This window comes from Jaculus jaculus, chromosome 1 (assembly GCF_020740685.1).
Source record: "Jaculus jaculus isolate mJacJac1 chromosome 1, mJacJac1.mat.Y.cur, whole genome shotgun sequence".
Taxonomy (NCBI): Eukaryota; Metazoa; Chordata; class Mammalia; order Rodentia; family Dipodidae; genus Jaculus; species Jaculus jaculus.
The window spans coordinates 208,445,833-208,466,676 of NC_059102.1; the positions used below are offsets into that span (position 1 = coordinate 208,445,833).

The window sequence follows — 20,844 nt, forward strand, 5'->3', positions numbered from 1 at the left end:
CCATTAGGGCGGACAACACCAGAGGGCACACCTCCCCACGGTTACTGTCAGGATCAGTCCAGGGCTGCCAGTTGGCTGATTCCCAGGATTTTGACTGTCGGCCCACACCAAGTAAAGGCAGACCAGGAACTAACTGCCATGAAGGAGGAACTTTCTCCTTTCTAATTATTATTACACTGAGGCATAGAAGCCATTTTATCAGCCAAATTGTTTCCTTGAGAGAGACAGTGTGGTCGGCTCCAGTATCATTTTGGCCTTAGTCCTGGTATCAGGGGCATGGTCCAGTGTGTAAAGGGGCTGGGGATATCCCCTGGGGGAGTTTAAAGGCTCACCCTGAAGGCTGAACTTGGATTTGCAGTCGTTGGCCCAGTGGAACCCCGTCTTGCACCTGGGGCAAGGGGTATGAGGCACTTTAGGGGCCACAGGGACTATTGGGTTATGGGGCACTCCCTTTTAAAGTGACCCTCTTTGCCGTACCCAAAACAAGGTCTCCCCTTTCCCCCTGAGGTCTGTTGGAGGGCACAGACCAGGGTGGCCATATCGTCATGGCGGGCGCTCTGTAAGGCCGATGCCATGGCCCTTGCCTGATGGGAGCTGAATCCCACATCTTTGGTGGCTATAATCCATTTACTCGTACAGTGATCTTTTAGCCTAGAGCAGGCCAACTTATGGTCACCCATCATGCCTTCCCAGACTAGTATTTAATGAACTGATCTTACAGGAGGTCAGGGAGAAACTTTCTTTGTATAATTTTTTCAACCCTCTCTATGAAGGTAGCCAAGTCTTCACTAGCTTTTTGCATGATTCCTATGATGGGGGGGCTCAAATGGGTCTTCCTCCATGTCAGCGGTGCCCGAGAGCATGCCGAAGGTGATTGGGACTGGGGGCTGAGCGGCCTGATTCCACTCAGCCTGAGTGCAGCACTCATCCTGAAAGAAGGCACACCACTTTATGTATAGGGGGCCAGAAAGAACGGCTTTAGCAAGGTTTTTCCAATCTTGGGTGATACACTGATGATGAGCCAAACCCTGGAGGATGGTCTCCACCCAGGGGGAATTAGGTCCATTCTCTGACACAGCCTTGTTAAAGTACTTTAGATCATAAGCCTCCCAGGGGTACCAAGTGGTGGGGCAATTACCGCCAGGGTTAAGATTGACAGGGAAGAGGTTGGTTGTGTCTCCCCTGGGTGTGCCATCCCCGTAGTAGGACAGAGGTGCAGAGGGGGTCTGAAAAGCATTTGTCTAAAAGGATTTGTAGGGGGATTTGGGGATGTAGGACCCTTAGAGTGCCAAGGAGCACTTACAAAGGGGTCTAGGGATGGATACAAGGGCTCAGGTGAGCATGAAGGATTGGGGTTGGACGAGGACTGCCCCATAATTTATGAGGGTGTACTAGCCTGCAGACCGATTGGCCCATCAGCATTCTTCTGTCGGAGAGATGCCCTACGTTGGGCGCCAGTCTGCCAGGTCCTCTGGCAGGTAGGGCTGTAGGAGAGCCAGTCGGCCGGTCTCTCCTTGGGGCTGAGTGGGATGGAGAGTGTCGATGACCCAGACCCTCTCCTAGTCACCAGAGAGAAACACACTGAGTTGGGAGACTTGTCGACGCAGGATCTCACTTTACTGAAACAGGCAGGTGTTTATATAGCGTTGAGAACGAAGGCGAGGATCTCAGGAAAGGGCCAATAGCATATCATGACTTTTGAAATAATTGGTTCTGAGTGCACGTGGGAACTCTAACATTTTTCACAGAAGCAGCAGGCCAGAGGCAATTTGGTGCTCTGCTGAGTCATAGCTGGCCAGAGACAGGTTGCCAAACTTCAGCTAGGCTCAGGAAGTTCCACTAGGCCTCGCGTCTGGGCCTCTCAAGGCCCAACAGATGCTGGCTACATTTCAAGATTTACATTTATAGGACATTTACTGACATGATATTAGTGTAATTTAATGCAACCTTTAGGGCTATTACATTTCACTATATAAACATCAGAATAATTTGCTGTAAAGATTGATCCATATATAACTTGTTTAATTAAAAATGTTGTAGATTTTGAAGTACATTTTAGGGGAAAACAACCCATGTATGGCAAAAATAGCTTTTAGAAAGATGTAACTGGTATCTTGCCTGTGAAGTAAGATGATTACATAATAATGGGTTGTCTACCCGGTAGAACAGAAAAGGTGATCAGCTCAGTATAACTGCACTCATTCTCCTGAATGTTTGTGTTACCGAGTTCACTACAGACAGCTGGAGTCCTAGATTAGCAAATACATTTCCTGTAAAACCACAGCCACTCCGGAATAGTCATTAAGGGTCTTGCAGAGAGAGAGAGATACATTCATAGTGTCAAATTGCATTGTTTTCTTAGATTAGCTCTGCTGAAAAACAGGAAGCTTTAATCCTTGGAAGAGTTGTAGTCACTTTTTGAGCACTTGTGATAACAGGGAAATCAGGGCAACAACATCAACAAAAAAAAATGCGTAGATTGTGGGTGGTAAGGGAAGATACAGAAAGCAAGCTTGCCTTGGGTCTTTCTACTCCTGTCACATAAAGTCCAGATATTCTGAGGAAGTGAACTCTAGCTAGCTTCTGATTTTTAAGTATACTTGTAGGACAGGTCATGTATAAAATTTGCGAATATGGGAGACTTACAGAACATTTCTGATTTTGAATGGGCCATGCAAGCACCATGGTCTTTGACTTGCAGATTGTCTTATCATATCAGTTTGCTTAGCAGAGCTAGTCAGAGTTCACATCCTTCATGAATCTCTGACGTAGATGGCAAGGTCTGGAAATTGTATACAATTTGAGGTAAAATAGAACATAAGGAACACCGTAACTTCAAATATGTGAAGGTCTATCATTTAGGTATTACTTACTGCTACAGATTAGAAACCCAGGTACTGTAGATAAAAGCCACACAGAGACAAATTTCAACTGCTGTATGAATGAGTTTTCTTATTCTCGGAGCAACTCAGTCATACGACAGGCTGCTGTGGTCTCTTTAAGCTAGCATTCAGTCATTGCTTGGAAAGGAGATTGGTTGGATCAGGTAATCGTAGATGAAAAATCTCTCATATTACCTCAAGGTTGAAAGTGGTTGAAGGAATTTATATTTCTAAGAAAGAAAATCCTATACTTCTTTATTAAGATGAGTAAAAAATAGAGTCAAACCTTTCCTTGATACAACTGAGATAACCCAAAACTTCTGAAAGACATTATTACAAACACAGGAAGATCATAAGATCAATAAAATGAGTGGACAGTCCAAAGGCAAACAAGTGATGTGGATCTCTAACTACACTTCCCTGTGGCAGCCTCTGCCAGCTCTTCTGGCCCCTTTCCTGGTTCACCTGCCACCTTCAGATGTTTCCAGCAGCCCCAGAGGGATGGAGTTCCCCATACACTATGTGGACCCCTGTTGTAGGACAGGAAGCAGTTTGAGTCATGGTTGAGGTTTCATGCTGTGGGTTCAGCATTCTGTTCTTTGTGGAGAGCTACAGTTGCCAATGTATAAAGAGCAGTAAATGACTCCAGAACTGTAATGGCCTGGAGAACACTGCTTTTATTTTAACTGTGTAATGAAAGAAGAAACCAGTAAGCCAACTGATAATAGGACAGAGGCCCAGAAGACTCACACTTGAGGAGGGCTACTTTGTAGAGAAAAGTGGGTCTCTCTCCACCCTCTTGCCTCTCCTTTAAGCAAATCTGAGCAAATATTTTGCGAATGTTGGTTTGGCTGGTGTGGTGGCACATGCCTCAAATCCCAGCACTGGGATGGCAGAGGCGGGAGGATTGCTGTGAGTTCTACAACACCCTGAGACTACATAGTGAATTCCAGGTCAACCTGAGCTACAGTGAGACCCTACCTAGAAAAAAAAAAAAAAAGAATATTGGTTTGAAAGAAAGCCAAGTCATTAAGTCATTAAACTACTCATATGCTTATGTCTCCAAGGCCCTTTCTTTATATATGTGTCATATAACCTATTACTTATCTTTTTTTCCTATTTCTAGTGTCCATGGAAAACATTGGTGAACAAGGTAAAATATTATGTTATTGTACAGATGTCTTAAAAACAGTTTGAAAAAAACTTTGTGTCCGTTTATATTTACTTGAGGTTAAGAAATTACTTCTTGAAAATATGGAAATAAAATAGTTCACGATGACCTGCAGTGGTCGTTAATGGTGCCAAAGGCCCTTGTGGCCTTCAGTGCAGTGATTATATCAATGATGTCCTGTTGTAACTTGGACTGAGTTAGCTACATACATAGTTTACAAAAGCTAGCCATTTAAGTGCCTTATTGGAGAATCTGTCGAGGGTGTGTGTTTGTGTGTGTATGTGTGTGTGTGATGTGTAGTGGGCATGTGTAGGAGAGGTGTATGCACTTGTGGGTGGAAATGTGCATGCCCATGTGCCTGTGTGCAGAGGCCAGAGGAAGACATCAGGTATCCTTTCTGTCTTATTTCTTGAGATGAGATCTCTCATGGACCTAGATTATGTGCTGTTATTTGATTACAGTATTTGAACACAGAGCCCAAGAGATTCTCCTTCCTCTTCCCACTCAGTGCCAGGGTTAAAAGTGTGCATGACTATGCCTGGCTTTTTTATGTGAATGCTAGACACAGACTCGTGCCCTCACCACTGAGCCCTATTGCCAGCCTCAATAATTCCAAGTTTTAATAATTCTGAAAATATATAAATATCATAATTTCCAGAAATTAGAAAAAGTTTGAATATATCAAATACCACATTCTAAATGGTCACATTTTCTTCACTTATTTCTTTCAAAACTGTTGTATGCTAATATATTATTCAGACTTAGTTATTATCAAAATATACAGAATTATTAAGTATGTGTAGTACTTCAATACTTTAAAAGAACATACAAAGTGTGTATAAACATTGCTTTGAGAAAAGTATTCAGTATGCTTTTCTTAAATTCTCCTGTGTAATAAATAAGGCATTGGAACTCCCACGAGAGGAACTCAGTCTCTGTCCAGATGGTCCTTGCTTATGTATGTTGTTACTACAGCAGAGAAGGCCACCAGCAGCACCTAGAGCTGAGCCAACATGCAACAGCTTCTCCAACAGGAATTGCTGTGTGGCCTCTGTCAGGAAAGCCAAGTTCTGAAAATTTGGCCATTTGGTAAATGCTGTGTTTACTTGTATTTTTACAACTTAGGGAAAGGTCCTACGTAGCCATTTTGCCAATAGATGGTGCTGTGTACAGAAGAGAGGATTCTGATCATGGGTATATACCTCATTATGCATTATGTTATTTTAAAAAAAACTCTTAGCTTTAGATTTTTATTCCATGAGTTGTGCTCAGTCTAATGATATTTTATATTCTAGCATTGGTTATTTGGATGTTTGTGAATATAAGGACTTGAGTATATCTCTGCATATTACAATAACAGTTGTATCTCTTTCTTTTTAGTTGTGTGCCTCATGGCTTATCATCTACTTTTTGCAATGTTTGTCTGGTCATACTGGAAAACTATTTTTACATTGCCCATGAATCCTTCAAAAGAAGTAAGTTAAAAGGTTCATAAACTTTTCTTAAAGTTAAAATCTGTAGATTTCATAAGAATGAATTTGCTTCATTATACCTTTTAGTTATCACAAACTTATTTGGGTGAAGTAATGTTTTGGATTTAAGACTTTTCTCCCTGGGTTAGTAAATAATTGAATTTTCATTATTTAAATATTGTTTTCCACTAGGTGAATATTGTATTTCCAAGGTGAAATATGCTATACATTCCATTTATACTTTGAGTCAGACAAAAGGTAGACAGATAATAGATAATTAGATAGATAAAATCAGAAATAGAGCTGAAAGGTTGGTAGTATTTTATGGTAATTTGTATACTAAAAGAATATTTGGTGACTTACCACAAACAGCAACAACAAGTAGCTGAACTCATTCTATCTTTTGTCAAGAAATGTACACCTAAAGCCAGGTGTGGTGATGCACACCTTTAATCCCAGCACTCGGGAGACAGAAGTAGGAGGATCACCATGAGTTCAAGGGTACCCAGAGACTACATAGTAAATTCCAGGTTAGCCTGAGCTAGAGTGAGACCTTACTTTGAAAAAACAAACACAAAAAAACAAAAAGAAAGAAATCTACAGCTAGTCCACAGCTTCCATACCCAGGCTTCTTCTATCTTATTGTTTTGCCACATATAACCTCTATTTCCAAGACTACTTTTTGGCTGAAGATGGCATCTCTAGTTTTGGCCATCATGAATACATTACAGCCCAGCAGACCAGAAAAAGTAGGAAAGAGAAATAAAAGTCTTTCACTTTAATGACATTTTCTGGAAGCTACTGATGTCATTTGTACTTACATTTATATAACTTCAGAGGGTGATCATATGAACTACAATAGAGGAAGAGAATGTTGTTTATTGGGAGACAAATAACAACACCTGCTACATGGTTTAAATAGAAGGATATGGGTAAATTAAATTTGCATATTGAATAGATCATTTTTGGGTCTGTGTCTTTTATCTGGTTAAATGTTCTTGGAGCAAAGGACTATGTCTTACATATATTTGTGTTCTTGGCATTTATTCTAATACATGTTCACTAAATTAGAATAAACTTTGCTATCCAAAGCAACAACATTATTTTAGTAAGCTAAGTTTTAAAAAAATATTACTACAGATTGTTTCTGAAGCCATCAGTTTGAAATGAAGCTGTTATATGACCTGGACAAGGTTATTCAAAAACAAACCACAGATACCAGCGCAGAATTAATGGTGAGCACCTTTATAGATTGCGTGTGTCTTCTACTCTACGCTTCTTTCCCTCTCCTGCCTTGATTTCCCTTCTACATTATTTGGTTCTCTCCCATAATATTTTAGAGCCTTACCTTGGCCTTAGTGGTAGGTTTGAAGTAAAATGCTGACTTCTTTTATAGGTAATCCTATCCACTTGGATTATTTGCCTGCAAACTCTGTATTGATAACTCCATATCTGTTTCCAGCTCAGAACTTTATAGGATTTCAAAATTAACATATTTCTCTTCCAAGCACAGTGCTTGGATCATTCCACTAACATCTTAAATACAAAAACTACTTAAAAACAGAAAACACAACTCTCTCTTAACCTGGATCATGATGTATTGGCCATCAACCTGGTCCTTTAAGCCCCCCCCCCCAAAAAAAAAGCCTGGAACCCATGCCAATACCTGTCACTTCTTCCCATCCCCTTCCTTTTTAATCAGTGCCTCCCTCCATCATCTTAACCATCTTCCTTGCCCAAGACATTATAGTCTTTATGGGGCCCTCTGTTTAACACTTGATGACTCCTTTTCCCAGAACTCTGCAAAGATTATTCTCTACCCTGAAGCTTCAGCATTCCATCTAAAGACAATTTAACAGTTTAGCTCTACTGCTTGATCAGGGACTTCCTATAATCCAACAGCATAATCCAGTCTCTTACCTGGAAATAGTGACTCCCATTCAAATTCCTACCTTATCCATGATAAATTTTGGCATCATGTAGTTTCCTGTGTGTACCATGGCAGTATTTTCTTTTTAAATATTTTTTCTTTTTTTAGCATATTTGTACTTTTTTCATTGAAATAATTATTGTTGTCACACATACTAGCAGCTCCTTCATGCTCCCTCCTATTATCTACTCTAATTCTAATGCACTGACTTGTCCTAGAGCTCAACTTCTGAACCTTCTTTCCTTTTCTGTGTGTGTGTGTACCCACACATGCATATAAGCCAGAGGACAACCTTGAGTGTCACAGGAATGCTGTCCACCTCTTTATGAGACAGAGTCTCTCATTGGCCCGGAATTCTCCAAAATTAGGCCATACTGGCTAGCCAGTAAACCCCAGATATTTTCCTGTCTCCACCCCCCTGGCACCTAGATGACAACCTTGCACCAGCATTCTACATGAGCTGTGGTGTTTTAACTCACATCCTCATGCTTGCATGGCAAGCATCTGAGCTATCTTTCAGCCCTACTTCTTTCATTATCTACATTGGGATTCCACTTAGTTTTATGACTTTATATAGTATTACATTGATATAGTTTTCAAACTGATCCTCTCAAACTCCAGACTCACTGATACCTGGTAAGAATGGCAAATATAGAATATTGAAGAACTTGATCTCTTGTGTACTTTCCCAATCCTATTCTGAAAGCTTTTCTATTAGGAGTAATAGTTCCATCTTCTAGTTTGTTCAGGCCAGAAACAATGGAGTCTCCTTGACTCCATTTTATTTTTCCCTTCAAACTAACATCCAGTCAATCAGCAACCTTTGCAGGGTATGTTCTCACAGTTGTGTCCTTACAGGGTTTCCACAATAGTGAGCTAATAGCCCCTTCTATTGCCACCTCATGCCTGGGCCATTATCTCCCACATATTAGCAATAGCAAATTGAGGAATTAAGTGACTATTCCATGTAAAATAGCAAACCTTTTGCCCCTAGCCAAACACAGAAACTGATGACAACATAACTACTTCAGACTATTTTACAGATAGAGCCCTTGGCTATGAGCAGCAAGTAATGATTTGAAAGCATCCAAGTGCTAATGTGTAGCAGAGCAAAGAACTCAAACCAAAGTCCATTTGTTCATTAAGACCATACTGTATTTACTCTACAATCTTGTGGTGCAGAGAATAGATAAATACCTGGCATCATTTGTTTTTTGGCCTAGCTACATGATCAAAGATGTGGAGACCACTAGTGAGAAAAAAAGGCATTTGTTCAGTGGTAGAGAATTTTGTAATTCTATTAATAAAAAGATCTTGGAATACTCTTAATTCGTAAGCTGGAGATTCCACACTAGTAGATCCTTGTACTTAAATTTACAGTAAAGCACTCTCATGCTAAATATTTTTAATCGAACTAAAAATGGAGAAGAAGCAGTATAAGAAAAAAGTATCAATATGTTTTCTTATAATTTAGAACATATAAGATATATGTAACATGTGAATCCAAATTTATTAATTGAATGCAAAATTATTTAATTTATTATAATTTTTCATTTTATAACTATTCCTCTCAAGTAAAAAGGAAAAGGAAGAAAATCTCACCGCCCTAATTCAGAAACCTTACATTTCAAATTTCTGGTTGGTTATTTTTGCATAGGGAGTATCTGTTGCAGATTTTTTTTTTCACGTAATAGTCTATCATTGGCTTATTGCCATTTTTAGTAGTAGCATAATATTCTCATTGAAATATATAATAACTGACTTAGTCATACTCTATCTTGGATTTTTAGGCTGAGCCTAGTTTTTAATATTATACATAGTACTGATACTAGTGTGTTTTTACATAGCGTTTTAACTACATGTTAAATTATTTCCTTCATTTGAGTCCTGAGAAGTAAAGTTAATCTAGATTAGGGAAATATAACTCATTGGCCAATTGTTCTCCAAAAGAATTATGGCAATTTGCTGCCAGTTTTATCAGACTCTTGGCAAGCATGTTGTTATGAAAACTTTGTTAGCAGCTTACTGTGAAAAGTTTTATGCTTTGACTTACACATTTTATGTTCTAGAAAGGTTATATTTATTTTTATTCAAAGTGAAAAACAACTAGGAAACAAGGAAATATACTTATATGAGATTCCTGTGTTTTAAAATTAGATCTTAATTTAATTTTCTTAAAATTAAACCTTCCTTTAATCTGAAGACTATGTATGAGCCCAAATTTTGGTTCCTGGTAATATTCACCAATAGAAAGAAGGCAGGCTTCTTTGAGAAATCATTAATTTTTTGACTATATAGGAACTCACAGTTAGTCTGAGATATTTTGTGATGACAAAAAAAAGTAAATGCTCAGAAAAACATAAATGGTCAGAGGTACACAAGACCAATTGAAAGAACTCCCAGTGGCAAAGGTCAGATAATTTACACAGCCAAACACACGTGTGCACACACACACACACACACACACACACACACACACAACATAGTGTTGGATTTGATAGAGTACAAATACCTGTAAAACTACTGATTTAAATAACTAGGTAAATAGATAAGTAGTAGAAGAGACATTATTTAGATGCATGCTCAATAATCTCAGTGAAAACTTTGCTTCCAGGAGTAGAAAATTAAATCCCCCCTCTTAAATGTGAAGTGAATGAATAAATGTGATGATTTCCGTCCAAAGAGTACAAGATAAAAATGGAAAAGCCATAAGGAAGATTACAGTAAAGGTACCTTACAAAAACCTCAACCTGATGATTAGGCTCAGCATCAAATAACCAGTCATGTTGATAGTGTGAACCCTTGAGATGATGTGATGGGAATGGTGCTTTAACTCTGTGAGCTCTTCCCTAAAACCCATATCCTTCAATCTGTCTCTGTCTCCCTCCCTCCTTTTCTCCCATTCTCTCTTCTCCACTCCCCTCTTTCTCTCAGAGGCAGAGTTTATTAGGAAGAGAGTTTTACATAGATTTAAGCATGTGCTAATAGGAAGAGGCATTCAAGAATCACTCAGGAAAAGAGTAAGACACACACCTGAGCTAGTATGGGTGTGGGCTTATTAGGAGAGAGTCCCTATAACCTTAGTACCATCATGGGAAAAAAATCAGACAAATTACAATGGATGACCATTCTACAAAACATCTGAATAGTACTACTCAAAGTTGACAAGGTAATAAAGAGAAAAAAAGAAAAGTCAGGAAAACATAAATAAACAGGAAAATCTGAGAAGTATCACAGCTAAAGAGAACCTAGAGGAATATATCAAGTAAAACTATTATAATATCCTGAATGTGATTCTGGAACAGAGAAATATGTTCACTTCAAATAGAAATCTGAATGGACTATGCTAAACTATGTACTCCATACATGTACTTTGATAATGCATCAATATTATTTCATTAGTGTGCCTAATGTGCTATACTAATGTAAGTTGTGAACAGTATGAGGAACTTGGCAAGGGAGTATATAGAGAATTTATACTATTTTCCAACTTTCTGTAAATATTTTATTTTGGCTTTGTTTTATTTTGTTTTCAAGGTAGAATCTCACTCTTGCCCATGCTGACCTAGAACTCACTCTGTATTCCCAGACTGGTCTTGAACTCACAGTGATCCTCTTATCTCTGCCTCCCAAGTGCTAGGATTAAAGATGTGCACCACCACACTCAGCCTCTAAATCGTATGTATTATAAACAGAAATAAAACCAACCTGTATGCAGAACTATCCTCCTAAACAGGAATTAGCATTTGTAAAGTTGATGGTACTTCCTCCCATGTGACCCTGGTACCTGTTGGCCGTTCTGGTATTATGACATCATTTGGTGTTATACCCATTATCACACATGCTCCCAGACAAGATACTAGATTCTATTAATACTAACAGTTCATGTCTTTCAATATATTAATTTCTTTCAAAAAACCCAGTTCATAACAATTTTATTTTAATATTTTATATATTTATTTGCAAAAGCAGAGAGAGAAAGAGAGAGGGAGAGAATGGGCATGCCAGAGCCTCTTGCAACTGCAAATGAACTCCAGATGTATGTGCCACTTTGTGCATGTAGCTTTACATGAGTACTGGGGAATTAAACCTAGGTTCTGAGGTATGCAATACCCAAACCAAGATTTTACATAAAGAAAAAAATGTGGTGACCCTTTGGGTAAACTTTCAGATGGTAAAAGCTGGATTCTTTTTTCTCAGCTCTTGAATCTTAAGAGTGTCATCCATTGGTTTCTCATCAAAGGCTTTTTCAGAGTGTCTTTCAGAATAATGGGCAGACCTCTGTAAGTAAACTCAACTACTTGGGAGGGCAAGGCAGGAAGATTTTAAATTCAAAGCCTTCCTGGGCTACAGAGTAAATTCAAGGGCAGCGCAGGCAACTTAGTGAGACTCTGTCTCAAAATAAGGAAAAGGTGGGTTGGGGGTAGAGCCCAGTGGTAGAGCTCTTGTCTAGCATGTGGACCCTTCAGGGTTCTTTATCCATTTAGGAAGTTGCTGTCCACTTACTGAAATGTGGTGCCCAGCCTTTTTTTGGTTCCAAGATATTTCAGCCTGCTGCTTCTCCTGCTCAGCCTTTGGATCAGGATGCATGGTGGTTCAGTGGCTTTCACATTCATGTGGCTCACTGCTACACACCCTCACTTACGTATTCTAGCAGTCACAATAGCATTTAACCATACTTCACTTATTTTAGCTGGAGATTTAAGGTAGCAAATCCCTGAAGAACACCTGTTCCAAAGGGTATGCTTTCTAAATGTTACTTGTGTTCATTTGATAAAGGATTATTTGAAATATATGAAGGCAACTAAAGTAAGTAAGCTAATGCTGTGAACCTAATTCAGGGGAATGAGGATTAGTTAACCCAAAGAATGGCTTTTTCAAGGACCTAAAAAACTCATAAGGAGCTTATCTAATATTGCTACTCTGTTAATGCTGGTAAATGTAATATACTCATTTAGACTAATTTGTGACATATAAATGTTATATTTGGAGAAAATTTTATTGATTTACATTAATGTGTCTGGAACCTTATTAGATAAGACAAAAGACATTCAGACAAATGGCATTGTAAAACTTATTTATGCTTGAAAGCTGGAATTTTGTTTCTTTCTGAAGAATATCAGAATTGTGAACCTCTAAACAAGTATTTTTACATTTATTTTCGTAAAGGGTAAAAATTTAGGCCCACATAGTATGACCCAATTTTGATTAAATCGTTTTTCTTTATATATTTGACATACTTAAGTCTTATATTTTATTTTGAGACTGAGTTTCCCTAGGGAACTCCGATTGGCTTCAAACTCACAATTTTCTTGCCTCACTTAGCCTTCTGAGTACTGGGAATTACATCCATGGCCAGCCTCAGGTCAATATTTAAAAGCTATATTTCTTGATACAAAAGTATATATGATATTTAATTTGATTGACATTAAAATGAAAATGCCTAAGAAATCATTCACCCAATATAAAACATTTATGTTTTCATATTTCCTACAAATTTCATGATCATATATATATCGTTTAGCTTGTTGGTTTTAAAATTTACAAGAAAGGACTTATTCTGCATGTGCTGTTATAAGAATTTGTTATTGTTATTTTGAACAATATGTTAAGAGTTGCTCCTTTATTTTTCATACATTTGGATGTACCCTATCCTAGTTTATCTATCTAGTGTCATTTGGCAGACATGAAATATATTTTATTATTTTTACATTTCAAACAGTATTGCCCTGATTGTCCTTGAACACATCTCTTGGGACATGCTGACACATTACAGACTTTCAAACTCGTGTGTGTGTGTGATTTTCAAGTAAGAGACACAACAAATTTTCACTTTTTTCTCAAAGAATTAAATTTTATAATTAGTTTGGCCAAACTGTCAGTATAAGCAGTAAAATTAGTTATTTTGAGTTCTGGAGGTATGCCTAAAACTTACATAGATGGAAATATATGTCTCATTTATTTTTTTCTACATTTATTCTAAATGGTATATAAATGAAAAATTCATCCATCAAGTCATATGTATCTACTGGGCCATTTTATCTGCTATGTTATTAATATCTAGACAGGGCTATACAGCTGATGAACATTTTTACATGTTGTGTTCCATTTGAGTTTCATAAACATCTGAAGAAGTTGGTATAATTATATTACTATACTCTTTTAAATCTTTAATTATTCATTTATTTGACAGAGAAAGAGGGAGATTGAGAATGGGCATGCCAGGGCATCCAGCCACTGCAAACTCCAGACGCATGCACCCCCTTGGCATCTGGCTAATGTGGGTCCTGGGGAATTGAACCTGGGTCCTTTGGCTTTGCAGGCAAATGCCTTAACCACTAAGCCATCCCTCCAGCCCTACTATACTCTTTATGAGATTCATAAAGTCATGATTTATGAGGATTAAAGATTCTTATCCAGATTGGAACTCTATTATTGCTCTGAATATACCCAGTGCAATTAGTATTTTATAAGTATCTTTAGGTATAGTAGTACAGATCAATATGTTATCATTCCTTTTAATGTACTGATTAAAATTTAAATTTATTCCACAGTTCCATCTTTCATATGCAGATAAAGAATTATTGGAAAGAGAGCCAAGAGGAGAAGCCCATCAGGAAGTTCTTAGGCGAGCAGCCAAAGATCTTCCCATCTATACCAGGACAATGTCCGGAGGTAAACATTAATAATGAGGGGAACAGTTTCCATGTGATGTATTGTTATTTGTCTTTGAAGTTATATTTATATAAATAGATGGTCAAACACTCATTTAGTTTCATAAAAGAGAATGGAAACATTAGACACACTGTGGTACAGAGATCTCCCCTAAAGCAGAAATGACTTTAACTTTATTCCTGTCTCTGAGCTGTGACTCAGTGTCAACATAAGAACTGCTGAGGTCTGGAACTGTAGTAGCTTTCACCTGTAAAGTTTTCATTGTAGATGTTCCTATTTGTATTTAAGACAGAGTATCTACAGTAAATGTACAGAAAACAATTTTACATGTGTTTTCATAAAGTTAAAGCTATAATTAGGTGACTATAAAATGTATAATTTAGATAGTGGTGCAGCTTCTTTATCTTCACATTTTAAACTATTGTTATATAATTAATTCTTACTTAGGTAATGCTAATGTAATTCTCTAATTAAACAATATACACACACACAACTATTAATACTTGCCCACCAAGGCTTACCCAGAAATTTTGGTGACTTTAAACATGTGTTGCTTATTTTGACACACCAGCCCATTTGGCTGTTAAGCACTTTAAATCTGGCTAGACCAAATTGAGATATGTTTTAAACATAAGCTATGTTGCAGAACCTCCATAATGGCAGGGGAAACGATGGCATGAGCAGAGGGTGGACATAACTTTCTGGCCAACTGCAGGTAAACAACAGCAGCAGGAGAGTGTGCCAAACACTGGCAAGGAGAATTGGCTAAACACCCATAAGCCTGACCCCAAGAGTACTTCACCTCCAGGAGGCTTCAGTTCCCAAATTGCTACTGGTTGGGGACCTAAGCATTCAGAACACGCAAGTTTACAGAGGATATCTGATTCAAACTATCGCAAGCTATACAACTGCTTTCAAATATTTTGATGACAAAGGAATGTAAAGTGTCTCATTAATATTATTACATGGGGACTGGGGAAATGACTCTGTGGATAAAGTACTTGCTTTGGACCATCAGGACTTGAGTTTGGATTCCCAGCACCCTCATAAAAGCTGGAATCAGGCTGTAGATGTGGCTTAGTAAAGTCAAAGGACCCAGGTTCGATTCCCCAGTACCTACGTACAGCCAGATGCACAAGGTGGTCATGCATCTGGAGTTCATTTGCAGTGGCTGGAGACCCTGGTATGCCCATTCTCTCTCTATTGCTATCTGCCCCCTTCCCTCTCTTTCGCTCAAATGAATAAATAATATAATTTTTAAAAGCTAGAATCTCACGACTGGGGATGTAGAGATAGAAGACGCTGTAGGGCTTGCTGGCAGGCTAGGCTAGCCAAACGGTAAGCTCCAGGTTCAGCAAGAAATCCTGTCTCAGAAAGTAAAGTGGAGAGGAATTGAGGAAGACACTCAATGTCAGTCTCCATCCTCCACAGGAATATCTGTGCAAGTAAACCCACCCACACCCACACACATGCGCACACACACATACACCCACACAGTCAATGCACATACACACTGTCATGCATACACATACAAAATGTATTCTTATGAAATTCATATTTGTTTCTAGCTCACTTTAGAACATAATTAAATGTAAGCTTCACATAATTTTATCTTGTCCATTTTCACTACTTCTCAGTGATCAAGGGTACCTTGTAAGAGGTCTGTGAGTTGACACAGCAGATTTGTGCATTGAAGTAATATATCCAATCCATATTGTCTTTGGTATCTGTATTATTGAACAAAAGGGGAAGAGGTCTTTACCTGAAGGAAATAACATTCTGTATTAGAAGTACTTCATCCAAGAATCACTTCTTTCTTTTCTTTTCTTTTCCTTTTTTTTTTTTACAGTTTTTATACATGGAGATAATGTAATTTGATTAGAATTTCATCCCAATACCTTCCTTTATCTTACACCTCACTGTTTCCCTTCACTGAATTCCTTCTTTCCAATAAGACCCTCTTTTATTTTGATTAGCTTTTTGTTCTTCCTTCATCATTCATGTCAAAATGTTGATGATCTCATTTTTGTAGAGGTCTCTTGGAGGTAGTGACAGCCACTATGAGATCTTAATGAAGCAGTCACTTTGTGTCCAGAACTCACTAATAATCTTGTGACCAACAGAAATGAGAGATTATTCCAAATTTAGCAAATGACAGAGCTTACTTATGCATTTCTAAAATGTGTTTGTGTGGTAAAGCATAGGAAGCATGATTTAATTGAGGGAGACTTCTCCACTACCTCAGTAGAAGTGTACATATCTTACTTTTGTAAGCCATAATGTAACTACTGATAATTAAGACTCCAAGAGGTTTTCTCTTCTTGGAATCTTGTCTAGAGAAGTCTGTGTCTAGGCAAGTGACCTAATTTTCTGTGTTTAAGTAGAGTTGAATATCTCATTTTATCAAATTTAAATTCATTATGATTTTTGGAATTTAAATTTGGAGAGATGATAAAGCCATTGAATTGTTATTCAGTTGCATGTATAATTTAAGACTTAAGTGGAACTTTTTGTTCCTAGCCATCCGATATTGTGACAGATGCCAACTTATAAAGCCAGATCGCTGCCATCACTGTTCCGTCTGTGATAAGTAAGGAGATGTTCTACTTCTCAAATGTCTATATGCTGCAGGCTTTGTGTTTAGCATTTCTTCACTGATTTCCAGACTATCACCCTTTTCCTTATCCACATTTCGTAGACTGCTATTTAGAACGGTAGGTGGAATAATTACTGTCAGTAAAATTAGTGTAACTTAAGGCCACTATTAGTTGTCCCTTTACCCCAGATTCATGGTTACAAATGGTGCATGTTATTAGTGGTGCTCACTTGGCATGTTCAGCTTAGCAAATACTACTTCTGTGAGGGTTTTCCATCTTATAAGGACAACTGGGTTGATTTTACATGGTCACATATTATTACATATTTAATATACAGCATGAGCAATATGACCTGGCTTAAGGATTGATATTAAAGGGTGAATTTATTCTAGCCTGTCAATCTGCTGACATTTATACCTAATTTAATATTCATTGTCATTAGAAAAGGCAGTTGAAGGCCTGAGAGATGGATCAGCAGTGAAGATGCTTGCCTTTGAAGCCTAAGGACTTAGGTTTGATTCCCCAGTACCCATTTAAACCAAATGTACAAGGTGGAGCATGCATCAGCAGCTCATTTGCAGGGGCTGGAGGCCCTGGTACACCCATTCTTTATCTGCCTCTTTCTCTTTGTATCTCTCAAATAAATAAATAGTTTTCAAAAAAATGAAAAAAGAAAAGTCATTTGAGGGGCTGGAGAGATAGTGGTTAAAGTGTTTGCCAGCAAAGCCAAAAGATCCAGGTTTTATTCCCCAATATCCATGTAAAGCCATATGAACAAGGTGGCACATACATCTGGAGTCCTTTTCCAGTGGCTGGAGACCTTGGAACATTTATTCTTTCTGTCTCTCTTCTCTATCTCTGCTTAAAAATGAATAAATAAATTAATTAAATGTTAAAAATATAAAAGTCAGTTGATTTTCATCTTAAAGCATTAAAGTTTTCCCTTAAACTTATATTATTGTAGCATAACTAGAACCAGCGATGGTAGAGTTTATTTTCAGTGATTATGTCTGCTGTTACTCAACATCTAGATAAGTAATTATGCTATAGTTTTACTTGCCACAACTGCTGGAAATAATATTTTGCATTTTTATACCTTAATTTGAATAAACTTTGTGAGGTATTATGTTTTGTGTTGATTTTTAGATGTGTTTTGAAGATGGATCACCATTGCCCATGGTGAGTATGGATGTATACTTAAACACTTTTCTGTCAATTGTCAACTCATAACAAATTACATCACTTCTCCTAAATATTTTTATAAATAAATTACCTTATTTTACCTAAGAGCCATTTTCAGATCAAGTTTCTAATAATTTTTAAATTAAATTTCAAGAGCTTTTATAATAATTTCCATGAAATAGTTTTATAACTGGTAAGTTGATAATATAAAATTAATTTTATTTGTTCTTCCAGAGCAAAGAATATTATTCATATGCACATACATAAGCCAGTACTCTCAGATACTTTCTATAAATGTAAACAAAGATTTATGCATTAATTATATGCAATAATACATCAATAGAAGTTAGTAATAAATCATCAAAAGCTTTAACAATTTATTTTAAAGTAAAAAATTGAGCAGAAGAGCAAATATATGAATATTTGATAAACAGATACATGTAAGCAAGACTTTTTATTTAGAATTCATTAATTTTTTTTTTATACTTCTAGGTCATGAAATTAGGTAACTTTACAGAGGACTATTAAAGAGATGAGTAATGAAGGTTGACTTTCCTACTCTCTACTCTGATGTTTCCTTCCAGTGTGCACATTCCTCTGATAGTCATGATAAGGTTGTGGATAGGCCACATTCAGACACTGATCATACTCACTGTACAGACATTATTCTTTCAGAGATGACACCACAGTAAAGATACACACACCCCTAGATCTATAGAGAGATGCATGCCCCAAGATTTATAGAAAAGATGCACATGCCCCTGGATCTATAGAGAAAGGCAGTTTGCCACATGCACAGGAATAGTTCCTTTCAGAACAAGCAACATAAGGGAATGGAGAGGTTGTGCTATTCTAGATGTCTTCTCTTTTTCTTTATATATATATACATATATATTTATTGACAACTTCTGTACTTACAGACAACAAAACATGGTATTCCCTTCCCCCACTTTCTCCTTCATAACTCTGCTCTCTGTCATATCCCCTCCCTCTCTCACATTAGTGTCTCTTTTAATTTTTTTGTTTATTTATTTGAGAAAGACAGAAAGAGAAAGAGGCAGAGAGAGAGAGAGAGAATGGGCACGCCAGGGCCTCCAGCCACTGCAAACGAACTCCAGGTGCATGTGCCCCCTTGTGCATCTGGCTAACGTGGGTCCTGGGGAGTTGAGCCTCGAACCAGGGTCCTTAGGCTTCACAGGTAAGCACTTAACCACTAAGCTATCTGTCCAACCCTCTCTTTTAATTTGATGTCATTATCTTTCTCTCCTTTTATGAGGGTCGTGTGTAGGTATTGCTAGGTACTGCGAGGTCTTGGATATCGGGGCCAGATTCTGTCCAGACAGTTGTATGCAAAGAGTGGTACCCTTCCTTTGGCTCTTACATTCTTTCGACTACCTCTTCCGCAATGGCCCCTGACCCTTGGAAGATGTAAGATGTTTCAGTGCTGGACACTCCTCCATTCCTTCTTCTCAGCACTATGTTGCCTTTTGGGTCATCCCAGTGGTCATTGCCATCTGAAAAGAGAAGCTTCTCTGACAAGAAGTGTGAGTAGCATTAACATATGAGTATGAACATTAAATGTAGTGCTTTCATGGCAACTTGGTGAGAGTAATGCATGCATTTATCCAGACAAGAGCAGGCTTTATACCCCTAATGCTCATAACCTCACCTGCCATAGGCTTTTGATTAGGTTTTTCAGTACCAGGCATGTATTCCCTCCCAGAGTAGGCCCTCAGTCCAATTAAGGAGCAGTTGGTTTCCCCCAGAGCAGACATGCCACTATTGCACTTGTTCACTCATTTTGCCTGAATGGCCAAACTTGAGGTTTCCAGTGGCTACTGGTTTCACTGCTGATGACTTTTGTCTCCCGTAAGGCTGCATACAGTGCAGCTTTTTCCAGCTTTCAGTTGGCTGGGCTATAGGTAGAAGGTTTTCTGCTCAGCACCAGCTTGATTTCCCAGTGACTTTGGCGCTCAGACATGTGAAATATTCAGCAATAGGACCTTACCATCTCTTTCTCAAGGGAAACCAAGAGTCTTGGCAATAGCCTATAATGTTTTGGAGGCAACGAGGACCTCCCTGGCCAACAATAGCTCACTGGTAGTTATCCCATCCGTGACACTGAAATTTTTCTAGTAACAATGTGTGGCTTCTGGATATGCCATTATTAAAGAAAGTAGATATTCATATGTCTTATTCAGAATATCTTGAATTTTGATTGACCCTCCCCCCAACTTTCTTTTATAAAATCTTTTACCATGACCTCACTTAGGCCTTTGCCTTCCCTGTAATCTGTTCTTCTACTTACATATATACATTACCATCCTCTTAAAACCTCTCCTCCCTCCCTTCTAGCCTTTTTCTAGTTTATGGGCATCTGCTATTGATTTTTGGTTCCAGCTCACACACAAGTCTATACATTTGTAGCTAGGATCCACATATAAGAGAACTTGTGATGTTTGGTTTCTGGGCCTGGGTTACCTCACTTAGTATAATACTTTCCAGATCCATCCATTTCCCTGCAAATTTCATGACTTCATTGTTCTTTACTGCTGAGTAAAAATCTACTGTGTAGATGAACCACACTTTTGTTGTCCATTTTTCTGTGGATGGACATCTAGGCTGGTTCCATTTTCTGTCTGTTGTGTATAGAGCAGCAATAAACATGGTTGTGCAAGTATTTCTAAGGTAGTGAGAAGAGTCATTAGGATATATGCCCAGGAGTGCTATAGCAGGATCATATGGCAAATCTATTTTTAGCTGCCTCAAGAACCTCCACAGTGATTTCTACAGTGGTTGTACCAGATTACATTCCCACCAACAGTACAGAGGGGTTCCCCTTTTACAACATCCTTGCCAACATTTATTGTCATTTGTTTCCTTGATGGTAGCCATTCTGACAGGAGAGTGATGGAATCTCAAGGTAGTTTTAATT

General features: G+C 38.1%; 1 protein-coding gene across 2 annotated transcripts in view; it reads left to right on the plus strand.

Moving 5' to 3' along the window:
- Zdhhc2 (zinc finger DHHC-type palmitoyltransferase 2) overlaps positions 1-20,844 on the plus strand; it is a 94,058-nt gene that overhangs the window by 36,139 nt on the left and 37,075 nt on the right. Inside the window, exons 2-6 of one of the 2 annotated variants that reach the window (XM_045155128.1) lie at positions 4,009-4,035; positions 5,434-5,528; positions 14,010-14,130; positions 16,651-16,720; positions 17,874-17,906. In XM_045155128.1, coding sequence (XP_045011063.1) covers positions 4,009-4,035; positions 5,434-5,528; positions 14,010-14,130; positions 16,651-16,720; positions 17,874-17,906 — 346 coding nt within the window. Of the gene's footprint in view, positions 1-4,008; positions 4,036-5,433; positions 5,529-6,665; positions 6,761-14,009; positions 14,131-16,650; positions 16,721-17,873; positions 17,907-20,844 lie in introns of those variants that run through there. The other variant, XM_045155133.1, reaches the window with a different exon arrangement.